The sequence below is a fragment of the Lontra canadensis genome, unplaced genomic scaffold (genome assembly GCF_010015895.1).
Source record: "Lontra canadensis isolate GAN:19392208 unplaced genomic scaffold, GSC_riverotter_1.0 scaffold107, whole genome shotgun sequence".
NCBI classification, from domain to species: domain Eukaryota; kingdom Metazoa; phylum Chordata; class Mammalia; order Carnivora; family Mustelidae; genus Lontra; species Lontra canadensis.
In genome coordinates, this window is record NW_022631101.1 from 770061 (window position 1) to 795101 (window position 25041).

Sequence of the window (25041 nt, forward strand, 5' to 3'; positions counted from 1 at the left end):
GAAGATTCTCACTGAAGAAGTTCTAGCCACACCATTTTAGATAGCTGCACTGACACATACAGCCTTAGCAACTTGAAAGTTTTGAACTCAATTATAAAGTTGCTTTCTTATGAGAACTCCAATGACCATGAAATATGTTGCTGTTAAATCCCTCTGTCATAGTCAGCATAGCCTGGGCAATACGAGCAACAAATAAATTGCCAAAATATCAGTAGTATAAAACAGCAAATGGTTATTTCTTACTCAAGAAAAACAAAGTCCAACACAGGTCACATAGCCACCTTCTACCAATCCAGCCTCCAAGGTCACCATGGCAAGAGAGATGGCCGGAGGACATCACAAGATGTTTCTAAGGCCATCTTAGTACATCACAAGATGTACTCTGTGGCTTGGCACTCTATCACGTGGACCAGCTCTTAACTGCAAGGGTTTCTGGGAACTGGAGTCTCTGTGTGACCAAGAAATGGAACCAGCGAGATGGACACACAGTCATGCCCATAAAGTATCACTTTCACAGAGCTTCTCCCTGTGTAGAAAAATCTAATGGATTTGAAAACCTGAGAATGGACTTACCACACTGATAACATGGGTTTCATTTCTGAGCACTCTTTTGAGTATCTTTCTAGTGGGTACTCTCTTTAAAAAAAAAAAAAAGCTTACAGATTTTGGCTGGCTTTAAGTCCTCACGGTACCCATCTCAATTATAATTTCCTTCCTGGGCATATCCATTCATGGAAATTTGATCTCCAACTATTGTCATTGCCACACTGTCCATCTGTCAATTATCACTACTCTGCCACTGCAGCATACGACAGTTGCTGGGAGTTCTGTAGAAGCTTTTGAGATCCACAGTAGTTCCCTGGAATGCTCTTAAGAACCCCTTGCTTCAGAGCTGCAGGACGACATCATGGGTGGCAGCGTCCTTGTCCTTTGTTGCCCCAGCCCTCCCAATGACTGAGTAAGCCTCTATCACCAGGAATACACAGACTTGCTTGCTTTCCTCATTGGCCCCTTTGAAAATTACATTGAGAGCGTTTCTGTCCTCTCATGCAGTCTTTGATGAGTAAGAAGGTCTGAGCTATGACTAAAGCCATTGCCGTGCCCACGACATGTATATTGGACCTCACTGGCACGGGCTCGCTGGTGAGCGAGAAGATAAGAGTTACGACTGAAGCCCTTACCGCATTCTTTACACTTATAGGGCCTCTCTCCTGTGTGGACTCTGAGATGTACATGAAGGTCTGAATTCCGACTGAAGCCCTTACCACACTCATCACATTTATATGGTTTCTCTCTGGTGTGGTCTCTTTGATGCAAGTGAAAATACGAGCTGTAACTGAAGCCTTTACCGCACACTTCACATCTGTAAGGCTTTTCCCCCGTGTGAACCCTCTCATGAGTGTGAAGGACAGAACTATATGCAAAAGCCTTTCCGCACACGTTGCATTTATAGGGTTTCTCCCCCGTGTGGACTCTCTGGTGAATGTGAAGGTGTGTGCTTTGGCTGAAGCCCTTTCCACACTCGCCACACCTGAAAGGCTTCTCCCCTGTGTGCAGCCTCCGGTGGACTTGAAGAACAGAGCTTGAACTGAAACATTTGCCACACTCACTGCATTTGTAGGGCTTTTCTCCAGTGTGGACTCTCTGGTGGACAAGAAGATTGGAGCTCTGGTCGAAGCCCTTCCCACACTCTTCACATTTATAGGGCTTTTCCCCTGTGTGTACTCCCTGATGGATGCAAAGAAGGGACCTAAATCCGAACCCCTTCCCACACACATCACATCTGTAGGGCATCTCCCCTGTGTGGACCCGGTGATGGTTGTGAAGAGAGGAGTTGCGCCTGAAGACCTTGCCGCATTCGAGACATTTATAGGGTTTGTCTCCCGAGGGGCCCTTTTGATATCTGGGAAGGGCTGGGTTCTGCTTGCTGCCCTCTGCCCACTCTCGACATTCATAAGCTTTGTCATCTGAGCGAGTTTTAGAATGAACAGTAAGATCTGAGCTCTGACTAAAGTCCTTTCCACACTGGTCACATCTACAAGACTTTTCTCCTATGTGAGTGCTGGGATGAACAGGAGGGTCCACACCATCTACGAAGCCCACACCATGGTTATGACATTTGATAGGTCGTGGTACCACAGGCGCCGCGTTATGTTGTTTGGCTGTTGATTTCATAGCCAAGGGATTCCCACAGTCAGTGGATCTACAAGGTTCCTCCTCTTTACATTCTTGGGAATCATCATGATCACATGATGTCTGACTGACATCGTCGCCACACTGAGCACATATATACAGTCTCTCTTCCACATGAATTCCCTCATATTGTCCTTGAGAATTCTGGGGCTCAGTCATCATGTGGGCTTCCCGCCAAGATTCTGGGGTAAGAGCCTGTGTCATGCCTTTCCCTGCTGCGCCATCTTGATTTTCTAAATTAATGGCATTTATTACATAGTTGTCATGTTCAGAAACCCGAAGAGACTCTCCCGCCCACTCTTCACAGGGGGAAACATCTTCTAAAGATTGGGGACAATCTCCTTGAAGATTCATGACATACTCCTGACTCACAGTTAATTCACTGATCCTTTGTTTCCAAATCTGCCAGCAGTAGAGCACTTCTTGAGAGAGATAACTCAACGCTTTTCCCTGAAGATGTGAAGTGTTGTTTTTAATCCTGTCTCCTATGAGGAGAAAGAGAATTTGGCTAAGAGAACAAGTAAGTCATCCCTCCAGAGGCTTTGAGAAATGAAGTAGGATGGGGTGGCCCCTGTTGATATAGGAAACCATCAGAATCATGGTACTTCTAATACATGAGCTGCCCATTAAAATCAGGTGTTGCAGAGAAATCAAAAGAAATCTTGGGAACAATTTATAAAGAAAGAAATTCACCTCCCTCCTATAAAAGCAGCTGATAAAACATCTTTAATCATTTTTCTACAAAAGGAATGGGGAAGGGTGCCTGGATGGCTCAGGTGATTAAGCAACTGACTCCTGACTTCGACTCAGGTCATGATTTCAGGGTCGTGAGATCGAGGCCCATATCCTCCCTCTATTTCTCCCTCTGCCCCTCCTCCCACTTGCACACATTCTCTCTCAAAGCAAAAAAAAAAAAAAGGTATGGGGAAGACTCTCATATGATTCAAGGTGTGTACGTGTGTATATATGAGACAACAATGGGAGTGCTGGACATGGTGACAGACACAAAGGATCACAAAGACCTTCCAAGATACCATATAAAGTTGCAGAAATAAGCAACAAGTCTTGTCTCACTTTACTGTCACATGAGGTGGGATTATCATGTATGTTTCTGCACAACCTGCCCAACTGTATGTGGTCAGCCTAAAACAGCAATGGGGACTGCTATAGGGATAATATTGTGAAATACAGTGCTGGGGTTGGTGGGGGAGGCATATGTACACCTCTGAGGCAGGCTTAAAGAGACATCCTTTTCTCTGAGCTTCTCTGGATTCCACGAAGAGATGAAGTCCACCAAGATCCTATAATCCACCCAGTAATTTTTTCCTTTTTTTTTCTTTTATAAGTAATCCTTTTTATAAGTAATCTCTACTCCCAATGTGGGGCTTGAGCTCCCGACCTCAAGATCAAGAGTCACAGGCTCTAAGATCCTGAAAATCCATTTCCTTAACATCTCCTCTTTAGATAACTGCAGAATCTCAAACAGCCACAATTAGGAGAATGGAAAATGTGGACCTGTCAATGGCCTGGCTCTACAGAAGCAAGATTGTGCCAAAGGGCCATAAAACATACGGAGATGAGTAGAGGAGGGTGGTCCCTGGCACCCTAAAATGGGCTTCAGAATGGCAGGAACACTATGGTCAGGAGCATCTGGACACGGCTTCTCGTTCAAGGAGTTTCTGAGTCATTTGATTGAAAGTGACGTTAGTGTGTAAGGTGGTGTCAGAGAAAGGGGGAGTTGGAGTTCCCCACAAGAGGCCTAAAGAAGCAGTTCTCCAGTACTTTCAACAGTATCCATAGTAAGGAAAGCACCCGCACCGCAGCCCAGTATGCGCAAATAGACACTGACTTTTAACTAAAGCAGTTTTACCAGCTGGCACTTACCTTCCTAGATGCAACGTACTCTGATAAATTCTTTTGTGTTCTGGTCCATTAATCTATCTTACTTTTTAAAAACTGCTGATCAGGGGGGTGCCTGGGTGGCTCCGTGGGTTAAGCCTCTGCCTTTGGCTCAGGTCATGATCTCAGGGTCCTGAGATGGAGCCCCACATCAGGCTCTCTGCTCAGTGGGGAGCCTGCTTCCCCCACCCCCGCCTCTCTGCCTAAATACTGCCTATCTCTCTCTCTCTCTCTGTGTCAAATAAATAAATAAAATCTTTAAAAAAAAAACACCCTGCTGATCATGATACAGTAACTTGATTTCAGACTCACTGACAGTGTTGAATCCTGCAGACCAGCCATATGTCTATAACCTATAGACATCATGGTACTTAGTTTCACATGGTTATTAAAGGGTCTAGGGGCACCTGGGTGGCTCGGATGGTTAAGTGTCTGACTCTTGATTTAGGTTCGAGTCATATCTCAGGGTTGTGAGATCGATCTCCGCCTTGGGCTCCACACTGAGCCATGAAATCTGCTTAAGTTTCTCTCCCTCTCTCTCTGCTCCTTCCCCCACCTCCGCTCCCACGTGTACACATACATGCTTTCTCTCTTTCTAAAAACAAAACAAAACAGAACACAGGGTCTGCAGCCAGGTTAGAAGCATTTGCAGCCTACTTCTCACAAGCTGTGTGACCATGGGCAAGTTATTTAACTTCTCTGTGCATCAGCTGTTTCCTTTGTAAAAGAAGGAATAGCAACCATGTCATAATCTAAACCAAGGTAATAGATAGATCAGGTACATGGACCTCTGTGACATTAAAATTAGATATTTATCAACAAGAAAGCAAAGCAGCTGACACTTGTATCACACTCACTATACACCAGATCCTGGTTTAGTTCCTTTAATACTAGTTTGCCCAAAACACTGGTTTTTCTGCAGAAGCAACCAAGGAACCAAGGCCCTTGGTAGTGTGTAAACTTTATGAACCTCGTTTTGTGAAACACGGAGCAGATGACAGCCTAAAATGAGAGTAGGCCAGGCTGGTCTCGCCAACTGTACCACCAACCCCATGGGCCTCGGGGTGCAAGCTTGAGGGTTCCCTCACCAACCTCTCACAGGGGGCCATTCGCTCACATTCATCTGCTAAAACTCACTAACTTCGTGGGTCTCCTTGGCATGTGCGTCTCTCCGGTATTCTCACCAGTGGCCAAAGTTTCTCTTTGTGCTCCAGCTGGAACATTCTATCTGGTTTGCAGCTGATTATTTGAGGAAATAGGGCCCGTGGTTTGCAGCTTAGGTACAGAGGCTTGTTGTCCTCACCCACTGAGACAACGTTCCTGAAGTTCTCCAGCATCACATCCTGGTACAGGTTTATCTGGGCCCGGTCCAGTAGTGCCAGCTCCTCCTCCGTGAAGACCACAGCCACGTCCCTGAAGGTCACAGTTTCCTAAAACATCAAGCACACGCCACATGGACCATCTGTAGATGAGCACTGGCGGACGGGCAAAGTTGGAAGCTTTGCAGGTCCTTAAGTGGCTGTCCTTCTGCTCCAAACTCTCCAGCTCAAACCGCACTTTGCAATGCGGGAGCCAGTACTCTCCAAACACACGGAATCTGAGCACTGGCGAGGCTCTGCCACTAGGGGGCACAAGAGAGAGTTTGCAAAGTTTGAGGAGAGAAGGGACTTCTTCCTGGTCTGTTTGCCCCCTGTTCTGGTATCCTCTCTGTAATGCTACGCTCTGCTGGTGGCAGCAGTCCCTTTCCCTAGTGATACCAGAAGTCTGGGTCCCTGGTCGCTAGGCTTCTTTGCTGAGCTCTGAGACGCCAGCCAGCACCTCCTCTTTACATTTCGGCTCCACACCGCCCGTCCTCTAAACTTCCAAGTTTCCATGATTCAATCTCTCTCTCTGGTTCCCTCAGCCAGGCTGGCAGTTACTTCCCAAAGCTGGTGCTTCCAAGATATTGTAGAGTTCTCTTTATCCCCTCAGTTACCCACTGAGTTACCTCTAGGTAGGACTAGATAGGACTAGGTAGGACTCCATACCTAGTCAACACTTCTATTAAGTTCTTCCTGTTCAAGTAGCCAGTGTCCTTTTTGTGTCCTGAACGGACCCTTACTAGTGCAGAAGAAATGAGAAATATAGAAGAAATCCAAAGTTTTGGGTAGGCCAAGTTTTTCTTCTTCTTCTTTTTTTTTTTTTGAAGATTTATTTATTTTTTATTTATTTGACAGAGAGAGATCACAAGTAGGCAGAGAGGCAGGTGGGCCGGGGTCGGGGGGAGAAGCAGGCTCCCTGCTTAGCAGAGAGCCCGATGCGGGGCTCGATCCTAGGACCCTGGGATCATGACCTGAGCCGAAGGCAGTGGCTTAACCCACTGAGCCACCCAAGCACCCCCAAGTTTTTCTTCTTTTCTCCTCCTTGCCTGTGTCCCCGTTAAGCATCTCGAGTTGCACAAAGAATATTCCAGTAAACATCCAGGAACATCTGTCTTTGAGTGCTTATAAAAGCATTTCTATAAAATAAATTCCTAGGGGCACCTGGGTGGCTGAGTGGGTTAAAGCCTCTGCCTTCAGCTCAGGTTATGATCTCAGGGTCCTGGGATTGAGCCCCACATCGGGCTCTCTGCTCAGCAGGGAGCCTGCTTCCCCCCATCTCCCTCTGCCTGCCTCTCTGCCTGCTTGTGATCTCTGTCTCTGTTTGTCAAATAAATAACAAATAAATAAAATCTTTAAAATAAACTCCTAGACCAGAGACTACTGAGTTTCTTGGGTTATGGGTATTTTACACTTTGACTGATATTGTCCAAACCGTCCTCCAAAAAGTTCGTGTTGATACACTGACCTAATAGTGTCTGGGTGTTCACTCCCTATCATACATCAAGACTTGATATTTTATTTTCTCTGTCACGGCAGATTAATCTACTTCCATTGGACTAAGCAGACAAAGCAACTAGAAGCATGGGCTGCCAGATTTTTTTTTAACTAAAAAGGAAATTATTGGGACACTCGGGACCATTTGAGCATCAACTGAGTATTAAAAAACAGTAGAATCAATAGCAGAATTACTGGCTCATATGGTAGTTCTATTTTTAAATTTCTGAGGCACCTCCATACTGTCCTTCCATAGCGGCTACACCAATTTTCATTCCCAACAACAGTGCACAAAGCTTCTTTTTATTCCACACGCTGGCCAACACTTGTTATTTCTTGTGTTTTTATTTTAGTCATTCTGACAGGTGTAAGGTGATATTTCATTGTGTGTGTGTTTTTTTAAAGATTTTATTTATTTACTTGAGAGAGAGAGAGAGAGAACAAGAGACAGCACAAGTAGGGGAAGAGGTAGAAGGGCAGAGGGAGAAGCAGACTCCCCACTGAGCGGAGATCCCGATGTGGGACTCGATCCCAGGACCCTGGGATCATGACCTGAGTTGAAGGCAGAGGCTTAAACAACTGAGCCACCCAGGCGCCCCCTCATTGTGGTTCTGATTTGCTTTTCCCTGATGATGAGTGATGTTGAGCATCTTTTTCATGTGTCTGTTGGCCATCTGCATGTCTTCTTTGTAAAAATGTCTATTTGTGTACTCTGCTCCTTTTTAAATTGGATTATTTGGCATTTTTTGGTGTTGAGTTGTTTAAGTTCTTTATATATTTTGGATATTAACCCCTTATCAGAGACAGCATTTATAACTATCTTCTCCCATCCAGTAAACTGTCTTTGTTTTGTTTCTGGCTTCCTTCTCTGTGCAAAAACTTTTTATTTTGGAGTCGCCCCAAGAGTTTAATTTTGCTTTTTGTTTTCCTTTCCAGAGGAGACATATCCAGAAAAATGTTTCTACTGCTAATGTCAAAGAAATAACTGCCTACATTTTCTTCTAGGAATTTAATGGATTTCAGGTCTCACATTTAGGTCTTTGATCCATTTTGAGTTTGTTTTTATGCCTGGTATTTACCCAAAGGAAATGAAAGCACTAATTCAGAAAGATATATGCAGCCATATGATCACTGTAACATTATTTACAATACCCAAGATGTGGAAGCAATGCAAGTGCCCATCGATATAGATGAACGGATAAAGAAGATGTGGTATACATATACAATGGAATATTACTCAGCCATAAAAAGAATGAAATCTGGCCATCTGGAGGGACCTAGATGATATAATGTTAACTGAAATAAGTCACTCAGAGAAAGACAAATACCATATTGTTTTCACTCACATGTGGAATTTAAGAAAAAATTAAAGGAAAACGGAGACAAACAACAAACCAAACTCTTAAATACAGAGAACAAACTGGTGGTGGTTGCCAGAGGGGAGGAGGGTGGGGATGTGGGGAAAACAGAGGGGATTAAGAGCACACTTATCATGATGAGCACCGAAAAACGCAAAACGCATGGAATTGTTGAATCATTACATTGTACCCCTGAAACTCTAACACTGTATGTTAATTTTACTTGAATAAAAAAAGAAATGTCTTGAGTGTGATGGCAGTAATGTGGAAATGTAGGAAAACACCCTTATTCTTAGTAGATACATACGGAAGTATTTAGGGATGAAGAATATGATTACAATTTATTCTCAACTGGGTCAGCAACTGCCCAGTTACATGGTCACAGATATACCCTCTCCATAGACTCCGCAGCTCGAAAATGCTTCCAACCACAGTTGTGAGAAGTTACGACGTATTTCACAAAGAATTTATTCCTAAACCTGACAATTGGGGCACCTGGGCGGCTCAGTGGTTAAGCGTCTGCTTTCAGCTCAGGTCATGGTCTCGGGGTCCTGGGATCGAGCCCCGCATTGGGCTCCCTGCTCAGCGGGAAGCCTGCTTCTCCCTCTCCCACTCCCCCTGCTTTTGTTCCCTCTCTTGCTGTGTCTCTCACTGTCAAATAAGTAGATAAAAATCTTTAAAAAAAAAACACACCTGACAATTATTGAAAACAAAAACTAGGGGGGCATTATGGACTTCATGCTTGTGTCCCCCCCAAATTCATATGTCGACATCTAACCCCTCAAGATGATAGTATTAAAAGGTTGGGCTTTTAGGAGGTAATCAGGTCATGAGAGTGGAGCCTCATGAACAGGATTAGGGCCCTCAGAAAAGGCTCCCTAGAGAGCTCACCCCTTCTGCCATGTGAGGACAAAGCAAGAAGATGGCCACCTATGAATCCGAAGTAGGCCGTCACCAAACACCACATCTGCCACATTGTTCTTGGACTCCCTAGTATCCGGAGCTGTGAAAGTAAGTTTCCGTTGTTCCTAACCCCCCTGGTATATCTTAGCAGCACTGCTTTCCTCGGTGGGAAGTGACAAAATGGAGTTGGAGTGAGTGGGCCAGGAAGTACAGATACCCAAACAACCGATGTGGGACAGACACTAGGGAGAAGGGGTTAGGAATGCAGGCTTGCCCAGCCTAACCCCCTACTCCCTTCTTGGCCTCAATTGTCTGAAAAAAACGAAATACCCATTTTCCACCACCGTTTGCCATTGGGTGGGTCCCTCGCTGGGGTCCCATGCAGAGACTGTCATACAATGCAGGTACAAGGACAGTCCCCAAATACTCATAAACCAAATGTATAAACCAATACAGATATAATCAAAGATTTTAAAATAGTTTTCTCAGCACGCAGCACCATCTATGAAATCCTCTTGTAAAATCTGGAACCTAAATTTGCTCAAGCACTTAGTGCTCCCACTATAGGAAATGTTGTAGCTAGAGGAACCCACTGAATGACACCAAAAAGAGGCATTTTTGAGATAATCAGGGAGAACTGATTATTGCGGTTGTATTAGATGATACCCAAGAATTACTGATAATCTCAGCCATTTCTTCTGTATTTTCAGTAGAAATAGACAGTGGTAAATTAGACTGTATTCAGCAAAATCCCCTCACGCTCCCCACTTCCACAAGGATCAGCGCGTACTTCCTTGCCCCCAACTTTGGATTTGGCCCTGTGACTTGTTCCCGTTCTGAGCCCAGGCCTTCAGAGTTCCGGAAGGTTCCGCTTGCTTCCTTGGCCCTCTCCCTGCACCCATCACGTCCATGCTAACCAGTACAAAGATGCTACCATAAACAGAGCACTACCAAAGAAATACCTCCAGCGGTATTTGGGGACCCAGTGGCAACACTTGGGGAAACTGTTATCAGAGCCTGGAAAATATGGTAGCCCCTGGATGATACAGTGTGAAACATTTGGTAAAACAGTCGTTGGCAGTAACATAAGATGGAAAATGCACTTAATGGGACTCAGTGTGGACCCGGGCAAGATGGAAGTGAGTGGGAGCTCATAACAAAGCCGATACAAAATGAAATAACATGTTATCCAGGGTATTCTTTTAAAATGCTTTGGGACATCCAACTCTTGGTTTCAGCTCAGGTTGTGATCTCAGGGTCATGAGGTCAAGCCCTGGATCGAACTCCGTGCTCAGTGTGAAGTCTGCTTAAGCCTCTCTCTCCCTCTCTCTCAAATAAATAAATAAACCCTAAAATAAAATAAAATGCTTTGGGAAAGAAAAAAGGAAAATGGAAAAGATAGATTAAGCAGATGTGGCAAGATGTTGAAACTTGCACTATGGGTACTACACACAGAGATCCACAGTACTATTTTCTCTTTTTGAGTAATTTCATAATTAAAATATTTTTCATGATTTAAAAAAATCCTTGTTCTACTCTCTGATGGCCTTTTGAGGTGTCAACTTGGCTAGACTATAGTCCTATTGTGGAAGCAAACATTAATCTAGGTGTTGCTGTGAAGATATTTTATAGATGTGATTAAAGCCCATATTCAGATGACTTGGAGGGAAACTATTTTAAATAATCTGGGTGAGCCTGGTCTAATCAGTTGAAGGGCTTCAAGCCCAGAACTGAGGCTTCCCTAAGAGAAGAAATTCTACCTGTAGACAGTAGCATCAGTCTATGTCTAAGAGTTCCTGTCTGCCCCGGGATTTCTGATTTGCCTAGCCCCCACAGTCACAGAAAATAAACTTCTTACAAATCTTAATATATATCTCGTATTATTTCTGTTTCACTGGTTGAACCCTGATGGATACATCCACACTCAGATCTTGCTACTGATGTGGACTGGACCAAGTGCCACTCCAAGTGTGGTCATGTACCTACCAACCCCAACCATGCACTCAAAGGCTGTGACAATACTGCATTGCTACAAGGCTTTCTGAATGCAGGGCACCTAGATGGCTCAGTTGGTTAAGTGACCAACTCTTGGTTTTGGCTCAGGTCATGATCTCAAGGTCGTGGGATCCAGCCCTGCTGGATCCATGCTCCGTGGGGAGTCTGCTTCTCCCTCTCCCTCTCCCTCTCTTTTTGCTCCTCCCCCTGCCCACACACACACACACACTCTCTCTCTCTCTCTCTCTCTCTCTCTCTCAATCTCTCTAATAAATAAGTAAATAAATAAATCTTTTTGCAAAAGAGTTTCTGAACTCTTACTCTCGATTGCTTTATTGATCTCTCAGTGATAAGCAGCTCATGGACTGGCACTTGTGTGTGAACTTCACCTGGACATCTGGACATCTGAGAGCCTGTTTCGTCATGTCTGCAAAGGGAGTGACATCACCAGTCTCCCACAGCGGTTACGAGCAAGGCAAAGTGCCCAACATGGAGCCGTCCCTCAGAAATGGGCGACCTCCCTTCAGAGAATCGAGGTGTCCAGCTCCTCAGCAGTGACACTGGCCTTTAAGAGAGAGAAAGGAGGGGCGCCTGGGTGGCTCAGTGGGTTAAAGCCTCTGCCTTCGGCTCGGGTCGTGATCTCAGGGTCCTGGGATCGAGCCCCACATCGGGCTCTCTGCTCAGCGGGAGGCCTGCTTCCTCCTCTCTCTCTCTGTCTACTTGTGATTTCTGTCTGTCAAATAAATAAATAAAATCTTAAAAAAAAAAAATAAAAAAAAAAAAGAGAGAGAAAGGAAACCTCAACTTACCTGGAATTTAATCATACTGTCTTCCTCTTGGAAGGAGCAGGATCCTGAGAAAGCAGAGCTGCAAAGAAAGAATCCATGAGAGCACTGGTTTGACAAACTGTGAGTGAATCCTGGTTTCTCCTTGTCTGTACAATTTTCTCACACATTCTTCTCTCCCGAGATCACTTTACCTCTCTCATACCCAACAGACTCCCTCCCATCTCCTCAAGCCTTGTTCCCCTGCCCCCACTCCACCCGGATTCTTGTAGAACTCCTATCTCTCTCCCCAAGCCTTTGGGTCCAAACTGCCACACTTTTTCTTGTTCGTAGACCTGTGAATGTGTTGGTGTCACCCATATCCTAATTACTCTGGAAAAAAGGCTCCAGAATTCCTGACTTGGACAGGGATCTCAGAATGACAGCGGACCTCCCTCTGTGTCCACTTTCTCGTAGGAGACTTGCTCTGAAAAACTTTCAGTTAGCTCAGATCTTAACTCTTGTCTTCCAGAATGATCTCCCTCCAGCCCCCATTCCATCCTCTGGGGCCCCGTCACTTTTGCAAATACTTGACGATATACCTACGCCATGAAAGGCATGCTCTCTGCTCTGGGAAAGTTCACAGGCTCCTGAACTAAGAACTCAATCCTAAATGCAGGTGACTCCTCGTCCACTCAAGTCTCTTCCCCATCCTGCCTGTTAACGGGGAATCCCCTTGCCCTCCTGCTTCCAGTTGAGTTCAGCCAATAGGGAAAGTTGGCCAGAGATTCGGGAATGGGACAGACCTGAAATCAGAGTATTTATTCCCCCAGGTCTTCCCCTGGGGGCTGCTTTGGACCAGCTCTGTTTCATGTCCCTTGACCAAAGGTCAAAGCGCCTGTCTTGTGGCCCTTGTCTCAAATCTTTCCCCAGGTCTGGTAACTGTTTCCTCCCTTAGTCCTTCCATCCTAGGGACAGGAAGTTACCCTGCTGTGACCAGATCTGGCACATTACAATATCCTTTCTTGATGACCACACCCCGTCTGCACTTTTGGAAACTGTCCCTTTATTTTAAACTCTTCTCAAGTCACCATTTTGACTGCAGTGTTTATCTCCTGTCTGATAAACTCTAAACCATGGCAGCCTCTGGCCTTTCAGGAGAAACTTAGTGTATGAAATTTCTGCTTTAGGAACTGTGGGAACCTCAAAGATTAAAAGATAAAAACCAAAAACCAGGTCTCTGTCCTCTCAAGTAATGCTTTCTTCAAACTACCTGTGGTGAAGGACCGGTTTCATATTCTTTTCACGGTTATTTTCAATCTGTCACCAACTAATATTTTGGTAAAACGCCATTTAAAAGAAATTTCTAGAAAAAGGAAATACAGAGGCATACAAATTACAGGCCCGTTTAAAAATTATTAATCAATTATCACATGATTACTGAAACTGCTATACTGAGTTTTAAATGTTTCCACTCAATTTCTGAGATTATCTGGTCAGAGAGCACTAACATTTAGTTCTTCAATGGGCACCCATCTGCGGGTCACCCCCTGAGTTACAAGTTCTGGCAGCTTACAGGGTAACAGAATCAGGTTAATAGAATATGGAATGACTCTTGGCAAACCTCCACTCTCCCCCACCCCTTCCCCGCCTTTAGTAGAAAGCCTTAATCACCCTTATTCTGGGCTCCAACAAAGACTTGCTAAACCTCTTAGTACAGGGCCAATCACATAATTTTATATGAGTTAAAACCTATCAAATAACATTTCTCCCTAACTTGTCCAATACAAAACAAAACAAACCTATAAATCCTGATGACATAACCAAGCCTTCATCCTTTATCTGTTGTACCTGGTAAAGGTCTTGCCATTTGTCAAGCATTCAGTGTTCCTTGAGACTAACAAACACAAAAACAGAAACAGCCCTGACATACTAGATGCATGTACAAAGACACAGCACATCCGGCTCTCTGCTACCAGAACCGGTTCTCTCCTAAGAGCCAATGATGCATCAGCTTGACTTACGTGCACACACGCACCCACACACGTGTGGGAGGAGTTTGGTTTCCCAGATGTCTGGTTTCAAGCCCTCCCTGCCTTTATGAAGCGGCGCCCGGGAAGGAACCAGATGGCACATTCAAATTTGAGGCGGGCAGTTAATAAACAGACTACTTACAGGGGTGTAGGCTGGGCGTAAGGAAGGCATGGAGGAGAAGGCACCATGCTGAGGAGTGACAGGCAGGTGCCATTACTACATCTGGGCCTGAAGTGGGTAATAGGAGGGAGATTCCTGGACCTGGAACAGAGTGTGCAAAAGGTCCCTGATGGGAACTGTAACTTTTTGTTGAGAAGGGCAGGCAGCCTACAGAGAGAATTGGGGAGACCAGATATTTCAATTCACTCCCCCCCCCCCAAACTCTCCCATTGGGACTTCCCACTGGCCAAGGATAACCAGGCCAGAGGGCAGTGGCAGGCTCTCGGTGTGGATGGCAGGGTGGAAAGGTGAAGTCGATCTGGAGGTGGGTAACCGAGAGAAAGTGGCACATGATGCCCCAAGACCCTTGTTTCCCCCCCACCTGCCCAGGAGCACACAGCTCTCTCCGACAAATGCTCCTCTCGCTCACTCAACCCAGACATCACTGGGATGGGAGTCACTGCGGCAGGACAGAGATCAGGTGCCCACAGCGGCCTCTTGAGGGGAAGGGGACCCAACAGGAAAGCAGAAGTTGAATTTGGAACTGCAACTGCCAGGAAACACAATCGGAAATACAAGCCCCAAGTTCTCCCCAAAGTCCTGCTTCCAGATTCCTGGTTCTTTTTCTCAGAATTTCTAGAGCGTTCAGGACCGAGGAGAGAGACTAACCTGAACTTTCCTGGATATACCTAGCAATCAAGTGTAATTGTCTGGGGAACAGGATAAAGGCCATTTCTTCCATGTGTGTGAGAGACTAAATGTCATGTAATGATGACAAAGTCATATATCTGATCCGTGAGTATCTGAGCTGAAGGACTCTAGGAGATCTAACGTTAGCCCTAAGGGCCAGAGGCTGGACTGCAGGCAGGGCTGTCTCTAGCCCCTGCCAATGTGCCTTTAGACTGATTAGAAAAATGCATCCCTTCTTCAAGATGTTTTTCTCCCATTTGTTGGAAATTATTATAATATACTGCTTCTGTCAGAACAGAGAAAGCACTTTTGCTGCTCCTTGCTGAAAAACTGTGTGTGAGTCTTCTATGTGAATGGCACAGCCTCACTGTGGTCTCCTTGTGCAGAACCCAACCTGCACAAATGGGCACAGCAGTCGTTCCCTCAGAAAGCCTGTCCAGAAACCTGACACCAGGGGCTCCTGGGGGGCTCAGTCAGTTGAGCATCTGACTCGTGGTTTCAGCTCAGGTCATGATCTCAGGGTCCTGGGATCGAGCCCCACATCAGGCTCTCTGCTCATTGGGGAGCCTGATTCCTTCCTCCTCTCTCTCTGCCTGCCTCTCTGCCTACTTGTGATCTCTCTCTCTGTCAAATAAATAAATAAAATCTAAAAAAAAAAACAAATAAGAAAATCCTAAAAATCTAAGGGGCATCTGGGTGGTGTGGTCAGTTAAGTATCCAACTCTTGGTTCAGCTCAGACCATGATCTCAGGGTCCTGGGATCGAGCCCCACATGGGCTCCACACTCAGTGGGGAATCTACTCTCTCTCTCCCTCTGCCCCCCGCCGACTCCCACATGCTCTCTCAAATAAATAAATCTTCAAAAAACAAAGAAACAAACTCAAAGACTACTGAGACATGGCTGTGTGAATGTGACAAAGCCTATCACTGGCCACTCCAAGTGACCACAAAGATTAGGACGATGAGAGGGCTTTTCTAGTGATCTTCCCGAGTCCCCCGCCCATGGGGGTCATTCTTCTTTCGTCAGACCACAGGATCCTGTACTCACATCCACTATAACTTTTCATATTGTACGGCCCTTTTTCTGGTTACTTTTTGCTTTCTCTCCTGTAATGTGTGCTCCTGATGAATGGAAATTACACTGTTCACGTACATGTGGCAAGTTTAGCATGTAACAGGTGCCAAATAAACCAATGAATGGACAAGTCTGGGCCTTTGCCAGACTTAATTCTCAGACTGAAAAGATCAGCTCTTGATATCAAAAGTGCAAGGAAAACTGCCCATACGTGACCCACGCATTCAGTGCTGATTCTGGGAAAAGGCAGCGGACCCTGGCTGCTAGAAAAAAAAAAGCGGGGTGGGGGGGTGCACCTGGGTGGCTCCATCAGTTAAGCATCTGCCTTTGGCTCAGGTCATAATCCTGAGGTCCTGTGATCGAGCTCCTTGTCAGGCTCCCTGCTCGGCAGGGGAATCTGCTTCTCCCTCTGCCCCTCTCCCCGTCCTGTGTGCTTTCTCTCTCTGTCTCTTACTCTCTATCTCAAGTAAATCAAATCTTAAAAAAAAAAAAAAAAAAAAAACTGACTCTGAAGCCAAACTGCTGGGTTGGCTATATATATGCCCTTGGGCAAACTATCTCCTGGTGCCTCAGTTCCTTCCGGTGTAAAGACAGGATGTTGAGAGAACCTATTTCTCAGTGTCATGTGGGAACTTGGTAAGTCATCACATGGGAAGTGCTCGAGGCAGTGCACGGCATACAATGACCAGTCAATACGTGTCTGCCCTCATGTACTGGACTGCCCGCTAAGTGCTCCAGGTGTCAAAGTAAAATTCAGTCCCTGATCTCAAGGTAGGCAAACTAGGGGGGAGAGAGGTGAGCAAATAAATTCACAGGAACGCGAGAAGGTCTGCAACACACATTCTGCAAGACCGAACAAAGAGCCAGGGAACAGGAACCCAGCGCACCCTGGGAGGGGCCCAGGCTGTCAGGGAAGGTTTTGGAGAGATGATAATTGAGCTGTAGCTGAGGCCTGAGGAAACAGCAGGCACTTACCAAACTGACATGGAAGGAAAAGGCTAATGAGCAACGGTGGCCTTGTGGGTGAAAAAAACACGAGTGCGGAATGCTGGGGTCCCATCAAAGGCCAGGACACAGACTCGCAGGGCCGGGTGGCTGAGATAATGCTGGGAACATCACCAGGGGCCAAACCCTGGAGAATCTCAAAGAGCCTGAACACTGTGTAGCTATTATTATCATCCTGCAAGTCTGGATTTGGGAGTCACTTCCTCAGGAAGCCCTCCTTGATAACCCCTACTATATTAGGTACTGTCTGCATCCTTCCAAGCTGCTCTAACAGATTACCACAGACTGGGTGGTTTACAAACAACAGAAATTTCTTTCTTTTTTTTTTAATATTTTATTTATTTATTTGACACAGAGAGAGAGAGAGATCACAAGTAGGCAGAGAGGCAGGCAGAGAGAAAGAGGGAAGCAGACTCCCTGCTGAGCAGAGAGCCCGATGTGGGGCTCAATCCCAGGACCCTGGGGTCATGACCGGAGCTGAAGGCAAAGGCTTTAAGCCACTGAGCCACCCAGGCGCCCCCAGAAATTTATTTCTCACAGTCCTGGAGGCTGGGAGCTCATGATAGGGGTGCCAGCACCATGCAGGGAGGGCTGTCTTCTGGATCACAGACTTCCTGCTTCATCCCCACAGGGCTGAACAAGTAGGGGAGCTTTCTAGAGCTTCCTTTATAAGGGCATTGATCTCGTTCATGAGGGCTCTGCCCTCATGCCATAATCACCTTCCAAAGCCCTACCTCTTAATACCACCCCACTGGGCCTTAGCATTTCAACATATGAATTTCAGGGGATACAAACACTCAGACCATGGCAGGTAGCTACCGTGGCTGGCATTTCTCCTCTCAAAGCACTACACTGTGGCTGCATAATTCTCTTCCACCTTTGCTATAAACTCAGGGAGAACAAGGATGGCATTTCCTCGTTCAACATATATTTATTAAGTGCCTGCTGTCTGCCAGGCAGTGATCTGGACACTGAAGATAGAGCAGTGATAAGGGCTATGGAGACAAAAAAGGGGTGGGGTGGCAGGGGGATCGGGAGTGAAATGGACTCAGAAGACTCACCGGGATGATCTGTAGGAAAAGACCTAACGAAGCAAGGGAGTGAACAAGACAAGCATCGGTACAAAGAGCATTCTAGATGGAGGGAACAGCAAGCACCAGGACCCGGAGGTGGCAGCACGCATGGCATGTGGCTGATATGGAGTGATCGAGGGAAGGAGCACTGGGAGATGAAATAAAAGGAAATGTGGGCCACATGGCATGCGGTCTTCTAGGCCATTTCAAGGACTTTGGCTGTTACTCTCATTAGATGGCAACAACGGGAGGAACTCGAACAGGAGAGTGACATGATCTCACTTTAGGTATCAACAGGATTCCTCTGGCTGCTGTTAAGGAGGGACTAGCAGTGGCAAGAGGGGGAGCAGGAAGACCAGGTAGGAGGTTTTCCCGATAACGCCGGCAAGGGATGATGGGGCCTTGGGTCAGGGAAGCAGAGGTGGAGGTAGTGAGAAGTTGCTGGGGTCTGAATTTCTACTGAAGATACAGTCGATGGGATCTGCTGATCACTTGCATCTGGGGCGGAAAGCGGGGAGAAGAGGCTTTGACCTCAGGGACTGGAAGGATGGAGTTGCCATTTACAGAAATGGGGATCGTGGGGGCCGTTTCTATGGAGGATCAGGACTCAATTTTGGAAATATTAGGTTTGAGGTGCAGAGCTAGAAGATAAAATTATCCCATTCACAGGAGACAAAAGACATAAAACACCTATGAATCAATTTCCTTAGGAAAAAAAAAACCCTCCGAATTTTATTGAAACACCTGAAGCACGGTCACGGAGCTCACAGTGACTCCCAGGGCCCAGGGGTCTAGTCTGAGGGGGAATTCACAACATCTGGCCCCCACATACTATATGCAACTAAAAGTAAATCCAACCTTTCTATGCTTCTTCAAGACACTCCCTAGCTAGCTAACTGGAAAACTGTTTGGGAAAATATTTTATCATAAAAATTTCACACCCAGGGCTCCTGGGTGGCTCAGTGGGTTAAGCCTCTGCCTTCGGCTCAGGTCATCATCTCAGGGTCCTGAGATCGAGCCCTGCATCGGGCTCTCTGCTCAGCTGGGAGCCTGCTTCCTCCTCTCTCTCTGCCTGCCTCTCTGCCTACTTGTGATCTCTGTCAAATAAATAAATAGAATCTTTAAAAAAATTTTCACACCCATGCAGAGGTAGACAGGAGAGTCTAATGAGCCCTCCAGGTATCAATCATGCAGCTTAATCAATTTTCACCACATGGTCTCTCTTGATTCAACTATACCTCTAGCCCTCCCCACGTCCTCGTGTATTATTTGGAAGTATATCCTTGACACCACATTCATCACATTGTTTAAATCAGAAATACTGCATCATGTCGCTCTAAAAGGTATGAAATAGTTTTAAAGGTGCTAATATTACACCTAAAATAATTAACCTCAATTCTCCAATTTTATCAAATGTAGAGTCAGTACTCAAATTTCTAATTTGTTGACAGCAATCGAACAATCCGCCGTTCGCTCTTTGTCTTCCACGCCTCAAAGTTTGCATTCCCTGCCCCACAGCATGTAAGGTGAGGATGGGGTTAATAATTTGGGGCCGTTCTCTTTAAACTGTATTCGGATTTCTAACTAGAGAGAGGAGAAAAGTCAAGATGTAAGGAGAAAGAGTTAGAGGTCTCCCGAGAAAGATGAGACATAGCTTCTTGGCATTAAGAAAAGTCATTTTAGTCATTCTGGGTCCCAGCCATCTTGAGATCGAAGCCTGACTGGCACTATGTGCCCAAAGCATCTTCCTCGAAGAACTTCCTGGGATATGTTGAAATTGCAGAATAGAGTTACTAATTAAATAGTTAATAATTTTAAGGGAACAAAAGAATGGAAGAATAAACAGCCACTATCAGGACAGGAGATAGCCTGATCCTATCAGGGACAATTAATCAACTGTAATAATGTGCAGGGCTCATTCAAACGTGAAGAGTGACCAGAAGCACGTTCTTGAGTTCTCTTTTTAGGATCTAAACCCCTTTGAGCACCCAGATAACAGACCAACTGGAGCCAGGGAATTGATGATGCTGATCCTTGCCGGCCCTCAGGACTTCTATCAGATCTGAACTCTGCCACCTAAGATGACTTGTGCCCCCCAGTTCCAGGCTGAATTTTCCATTGCACAAGCCCCTGCAAGAATATGCATGCACCATTATCTTAAAACTTCCCAATGGATGCCTGGGTGGCTCAGTAGGTTAAAGCCTCTGCCTGCAGCTCAGGTCATGATCTCAGGGTCCTGGGACCGAGCCCCGCAACAGGCTCTCTGCTCGGCAGGGAGCCTGCTTCCCTCTCTCTCTCTGCCTGCCTCTGCCTCTGCCTCTCTGCCTACTTGTGATCTCTGTCTGTCAAATAAATAAGTAAAATCTTAAAACTTCCCCAGTTTTGTTATTCCAGGAGACACTGCTTTGGAAAATATCCCACCCCCCACCCCCTGCAATGTGTTCTCCTTTATTTGTTGCAAGTAAAATCCTTCCTTTTCCTATTTTTTTTCCCTTGGTTGTGTCTTTTGGCTTAACACCCACCAAGAAGTGAACCCAGTCTGGGGGAACAAAGATGCCACCCCACCCCGGAGTCGGAACTGCCACATCCCAAAAAACAGCGTTCAGAATCCAAGACTCCAAGAACCTCGGGCTGCTGAGCCCGAATCGCCCCCCAAGCCAAGGCCAGGAATGTACAGCCCAAGTGGTTCCCCATACTCGGAGATAAACTGCTTGAGCGGATCCCTCTCCGCAGTCAGGGACACTTGGCCCAAACCATTATCCTCGCAAACCTGAGCCAACGCCCTCCTGTTCCCGCCCCGGGCCAGAGATGCGTATTCCAAGACTGACACCAACCCCAATGCGGGGATGCACAGCCCCTATCCCGAAACCTGCACCGGTGCTACCGCAGTCAGACCCCCAAACCGAGCTCAAGCTCATCCCACCTCTTCCCACCTCTTCCCTGGGAATGCCGGGCGAGACCCTCAACACTCCGCCCCCCCGAGGGGGCTCTTTCATTGGCCACCAGTCCCTGCTTCCAACTCCTCCCACCCGCCGACACTGCCGGGTCACAGCTACACACCCCACCAGCCCCATCGCCCCCGACCCCTCCGAAGGGGGCGCGGTCCGGACGGGACTCACCTCAGCGCCCCAAACAATGTCGCCCACAGAGAGCGCCTCTGCCAAAAGCGCATGCGCAGGAGGCCTGTGGACTACAACCCCCAGAAGTCCCTGCGCCGCAGTGGCGCCGCGCCTGGAGGCTGCCTGGGGGATCCGTGGTCCTGTTGGGGGCCACCTGTACGCTTGCCATTTATTTAAAACAACAATAATAACAATCGCAATGGAGATAAAATAACAGTGAAATGTTAACGACAATTAAGGCAAATCACCGTCCACCCGTGATACAAAGGAGGGGCAAGCTTCAAAAATCCCACCACCTGGAAATCAGCACCTGTTCCCAATTCAGTGAAAACCCTTATAGGATCTTATTCTGCAGAAGTATACCCTTTAATTTTATAAACGCGCGATTTTTCCATTAAAACTCATTTAAATGCCCTTTTCACGGTTTGTTTCTCTTGAAAGGGACTCTGGAAAATCTTCCACATTTGAGAGCTGACAGTCCGCTAATATGTTTCCCTTTCTCTGGAGAAGCAGAGAGAATTTAAAACCAGTGCCTTCTGCTTTGAAATAGGTAATAGCACGAGTCTGGGAGTGGAGGGAGTCTTATAAGAAGACATATTTTCACAAATCATGAAGACGTGAAACATTTTCGGATTCCCTTTGAGAGTCTCCCCTATTGGTACTTAACTTTTGCATTTTAAGATTACTGTTAAAGTTTCTTTTTGTGCCATCATGGGGTAAGAAAACTGTATAAGGATTTCACCAGAGGCCCACAGTTCTGGCCTGGAGGAAAGCACCAAAAAGAAAAAACAAAAACAAAAACCACACACACACACACACACACACACACACACACACACACAAAACGGATGAGAACATCCTCTCTTTGCCACCTTTAGTCCTATACTAGACAGATAATTGAAGACCCTCACCTCCTAGCAGTTGGCAGGAGCGGGACACATAATATCCATATATACAGCCTGGCATTGCAACTCATGACACATACAGGGGACAGCAAGATTCTTTTGGATTAACTCTGCCTTTTGATATCTTGATGTTAGTTTCATGGTGGTTTAAAAAAAAAAAAAACTAGTAAGATCTGCCAGAGAGACAGGAGTGACCTTTAACTTTGGCAGATCCTAAAACAGTCCTTTTATGGGTTGGAGGAAGAGTTTTCCTTTGACATGCTTCAGTAGTATCTGTGATAAATATGTCAAACCTCCACATCTGAGTTAATTTATTCCTTCTAGTCCCTCCTTTTTTTACCTCATTTTCTATTACTTTCCCCCTTGCCCATTTGGTCCAATAACAGGTCGGGTCGGTAGTGTCCCCAGTGCTTAGACACATAGTGCCTGACACATAGTAACTACTGATTAGCCAAAGGTCAGTCAGAAATAACAATTCGAGAGGTTGGATATGAAAGCCATGCATGGCCATATTACATGATACCATGTTACACTGTGACACTGGGGTCCAAGGCAAAGCCAGGCTTAGCTTGTTTTCATCGCTCTGAGCAACACATCTGAATGCAGGAGATCTCCCAAGTAAGAATAAACCAAATTTAATTTCTGACCTACCATGATACCCCCTCATCCTGGTAGACTGAAATACTGAGTTGGCATATTTCATTCTCCCTCTCGTGCTGGAATAAAAATAGGCTGGGTTTTATACCTGAGATATTTATATTCAGGCTAAGGACTGTTCTGAGGAACAGTTACAATTTGTCTGGACCCACAAAATCTACTCGGAAATAGGTATCTTGGGACACCTGGATTGCTCAGTCTTTCAAGTGTCTGCTTTCGGACCCCAGAGTCCTGGGACTGAGCCCTCCCTGCTTCTCCCTCTCCTCCCTGCTCATGCTCTCTCTCTCTAATAAATAAACTTTAAAAAAATTTTAAAAAGGGAAACATATTCTAAGTCTCTGACTCTAGCTTATAAAATGATCACTTGTCACCTGTTGGTAAAATACAATGTTACTATCACAGTCAACTTTATATTCTATATCAGACTTATCTGCCCTACCAACCCACTTCAGCTAGAGAAAACTCATTCACCATCATTCTTTGTAGGCTACCAACCATGCAGTTTCTGACTCTGCCCACAGAGGGTGTTTTTACAACCCTCCAGATGCCCTGAAACTTGTACTAACCTTCCTACCATGCAACACTCAGAGAATGACAACGGAGTGACATCTTTACTTTTCCTGCTGATTTTGCAGAGAACGCACCACAGTTCAGTGTCGGACACCAACCAATCCATAGTGGTGACGGCACTCCCCTTGACTCTCGTGTACCCCTTGCCCCCACTGAAATAGCAGCAGCCGATCGGCACCTGGGTAAACTTTAGGCAACCCAGTGGGACCTTGAGGACAGCCTCTAGCTGGTAGGATGGTTAGAACACATCAACGAAGGTCGCCTGTTGGCATGATTGTTCCAACCAAATCATTTGCCCATGCTGTTAGTAGGTACGGTGGTTTGAAGACCCATCCACAGGTTCTCTGGTACTCCTTGCGAGGGATGGAGCCTAATCCCCCCACCCCCGGAAAATTAGTGACCCCTAAAAGAAGAAAGCGGAAGTGATGGTCATGTCAGAGCCTGGGTCACGGAAGGCCCTGTGGCTTCCTGCTTGTTCTCTCCTCTCTGGTCACTCGCCCTGAGGGAAGTCAGCTGCCATGTCCCAAGGCCCTCGGGTCGTCCTATAGAGAAGCCCACGTGGTGAGGAACTCAGGCCTTTTCCAACAACCACTGAGGAACTGAGGCCTCCTGTTCAAAGCTCTGTGATGCCCAGAGCCATCTGGGAAGCAGATCCTTTCAGAGCTGGTCAAGCATCCAGATGCCTAGTGGCAGCCAGTATCTGTGTCCCCAGAACACTGGGGAGAGACGGCCCAGACCAATTTAAGAACCCGTGGTCCTCCCTGTTTTTGTCTTATTTTTTTTCCTTGCCTTCCTCTGTGTTCATCTGTTTTGATTCTTAAATTCCGTATCTGAGTGAAATCGTACAGTATTTGTCTTTCTCTGACTTATTTTGCTTGGCATAATACCCTCTAGTTCCATCTGCGCTGTTGCAAATGGCAAGATTTCATAAAAACAGAGAGGGAGGCAAATCCAAAGAGACTCTTAACTCTAGGAAACAAACTGAGGGCTGCTGGAGGCGAGGTGGTGGGGGGAATGGGGTTACTGGGTGATGGGCATTAAGGAGGGAACTCGATGCAACGAGCACTGGGTGTTATACACAACCGGAGAATTATTAAATTCTACTCCTGAAACTAAAAACAAAATTGAAATTAAAATTTTGGAGCTTTTAAAAAATGCATAAAATAAAATTACAGAAAAAAAGAATCTGCAATCCTCCTTAGGAAATCCATTTAGAGAGCTGAACTTTTCAACACAGACCTTAAGGGTCTCAGGGGCAGTGTCTGTGTTCTTTGGCTGTTAAAACCCACACCACGACTGGAAGGATGCTGCTGCTATTCCCCAAAACACTTGAGATTTTTTTTCAAAGCCCCTTTGGAAAGCTAACCATTTCAGCTATGGACACTTTGCTAAACTTAAAATCATTAAAGACATATTCTTTAACTGTTCATTTAGATAGAAAGGGCCCTCTCCCACCTCCCTGTCACACCTACAACTGACATGCAGCAGCCCAGGAAGCAGAGAGGAGCTCGGCCCACACAGTGCCCCTGGTGAGCGGGTCAGACTGGAGGGGCCCCATCCTGGTGTGCTGCCTTCTAAAAAGCCAGGCTTGGGGGCTCACGGTCCCAGAGAGCCAGAATGCAGAGCAGAGCACCAAAGTTCCTCCCAGTTACCCAGGCCAACCTCCTTTCCGACCAAGCCAACAAAAATGATGCATCCAGTTAAGAGAGCATCTAAGTCACAAATTTCTCCGTTCATCTGTATACCTTATATTTGGTACTAGGTGCCAAGTATACACAGCAGAAAAA

General features: G+C 46.1%; 1 protein-coding gene across 2 annotated transcripts; it reads right to left on the reverse strand.

Annotated features, from left to right (window-relative positions):
• Window positions 1–648: 648 nt before the first annotated feature.
• ZNF285 (zinc finger protein 285) lies at window positions 649–21156 on the reverse strand. Of its 2 annotated transcripts, XM_032839260.1 has the most exons (4): window positions 21123–21153; window positions 12013–12070; window positions 5396–5522; window positions 649–2678 (listed from the first exon to the last, which is right to left on the reverse strand). In XM_032839260.1, the coding sequence occupies exons 2-4, from the start codon at window positions 12025–12027 to the stop codon at window positions 1021–1023; spliced, it is 1800 nt and encodes a 599-aa protein (XP_032695151.1). In that variant the 5' UTR covers window positions 12028–12070; window positions 21123–21153; the 3' UTR covers window positions 649–1020. The 2 variants fall into 2 exon arrangements, with proteins under 2 accessions (XP_032695151.1, XP_032695152.1); XM_032839261.1 differs by lacking the exon at window positions 5396–5522 and having other exon boundaries at window positions 21123–21156.
• Window positions 21157–25041: the final 3885 nt, after the last annotated feature.

What these genes read in the sequence shown, in the direction of transcription:
- ZNF285 (XM_032839260.1), bottom strand. An exon ending in CAGGAACGTTGTCTCAGTGG is followed by an intron (nt 2,679 to 5,395) that starts GTGAGGACAACA and finishes TTCTCCTCATAG; the next exon opens with GAGACAGGATTAAAAACAAC.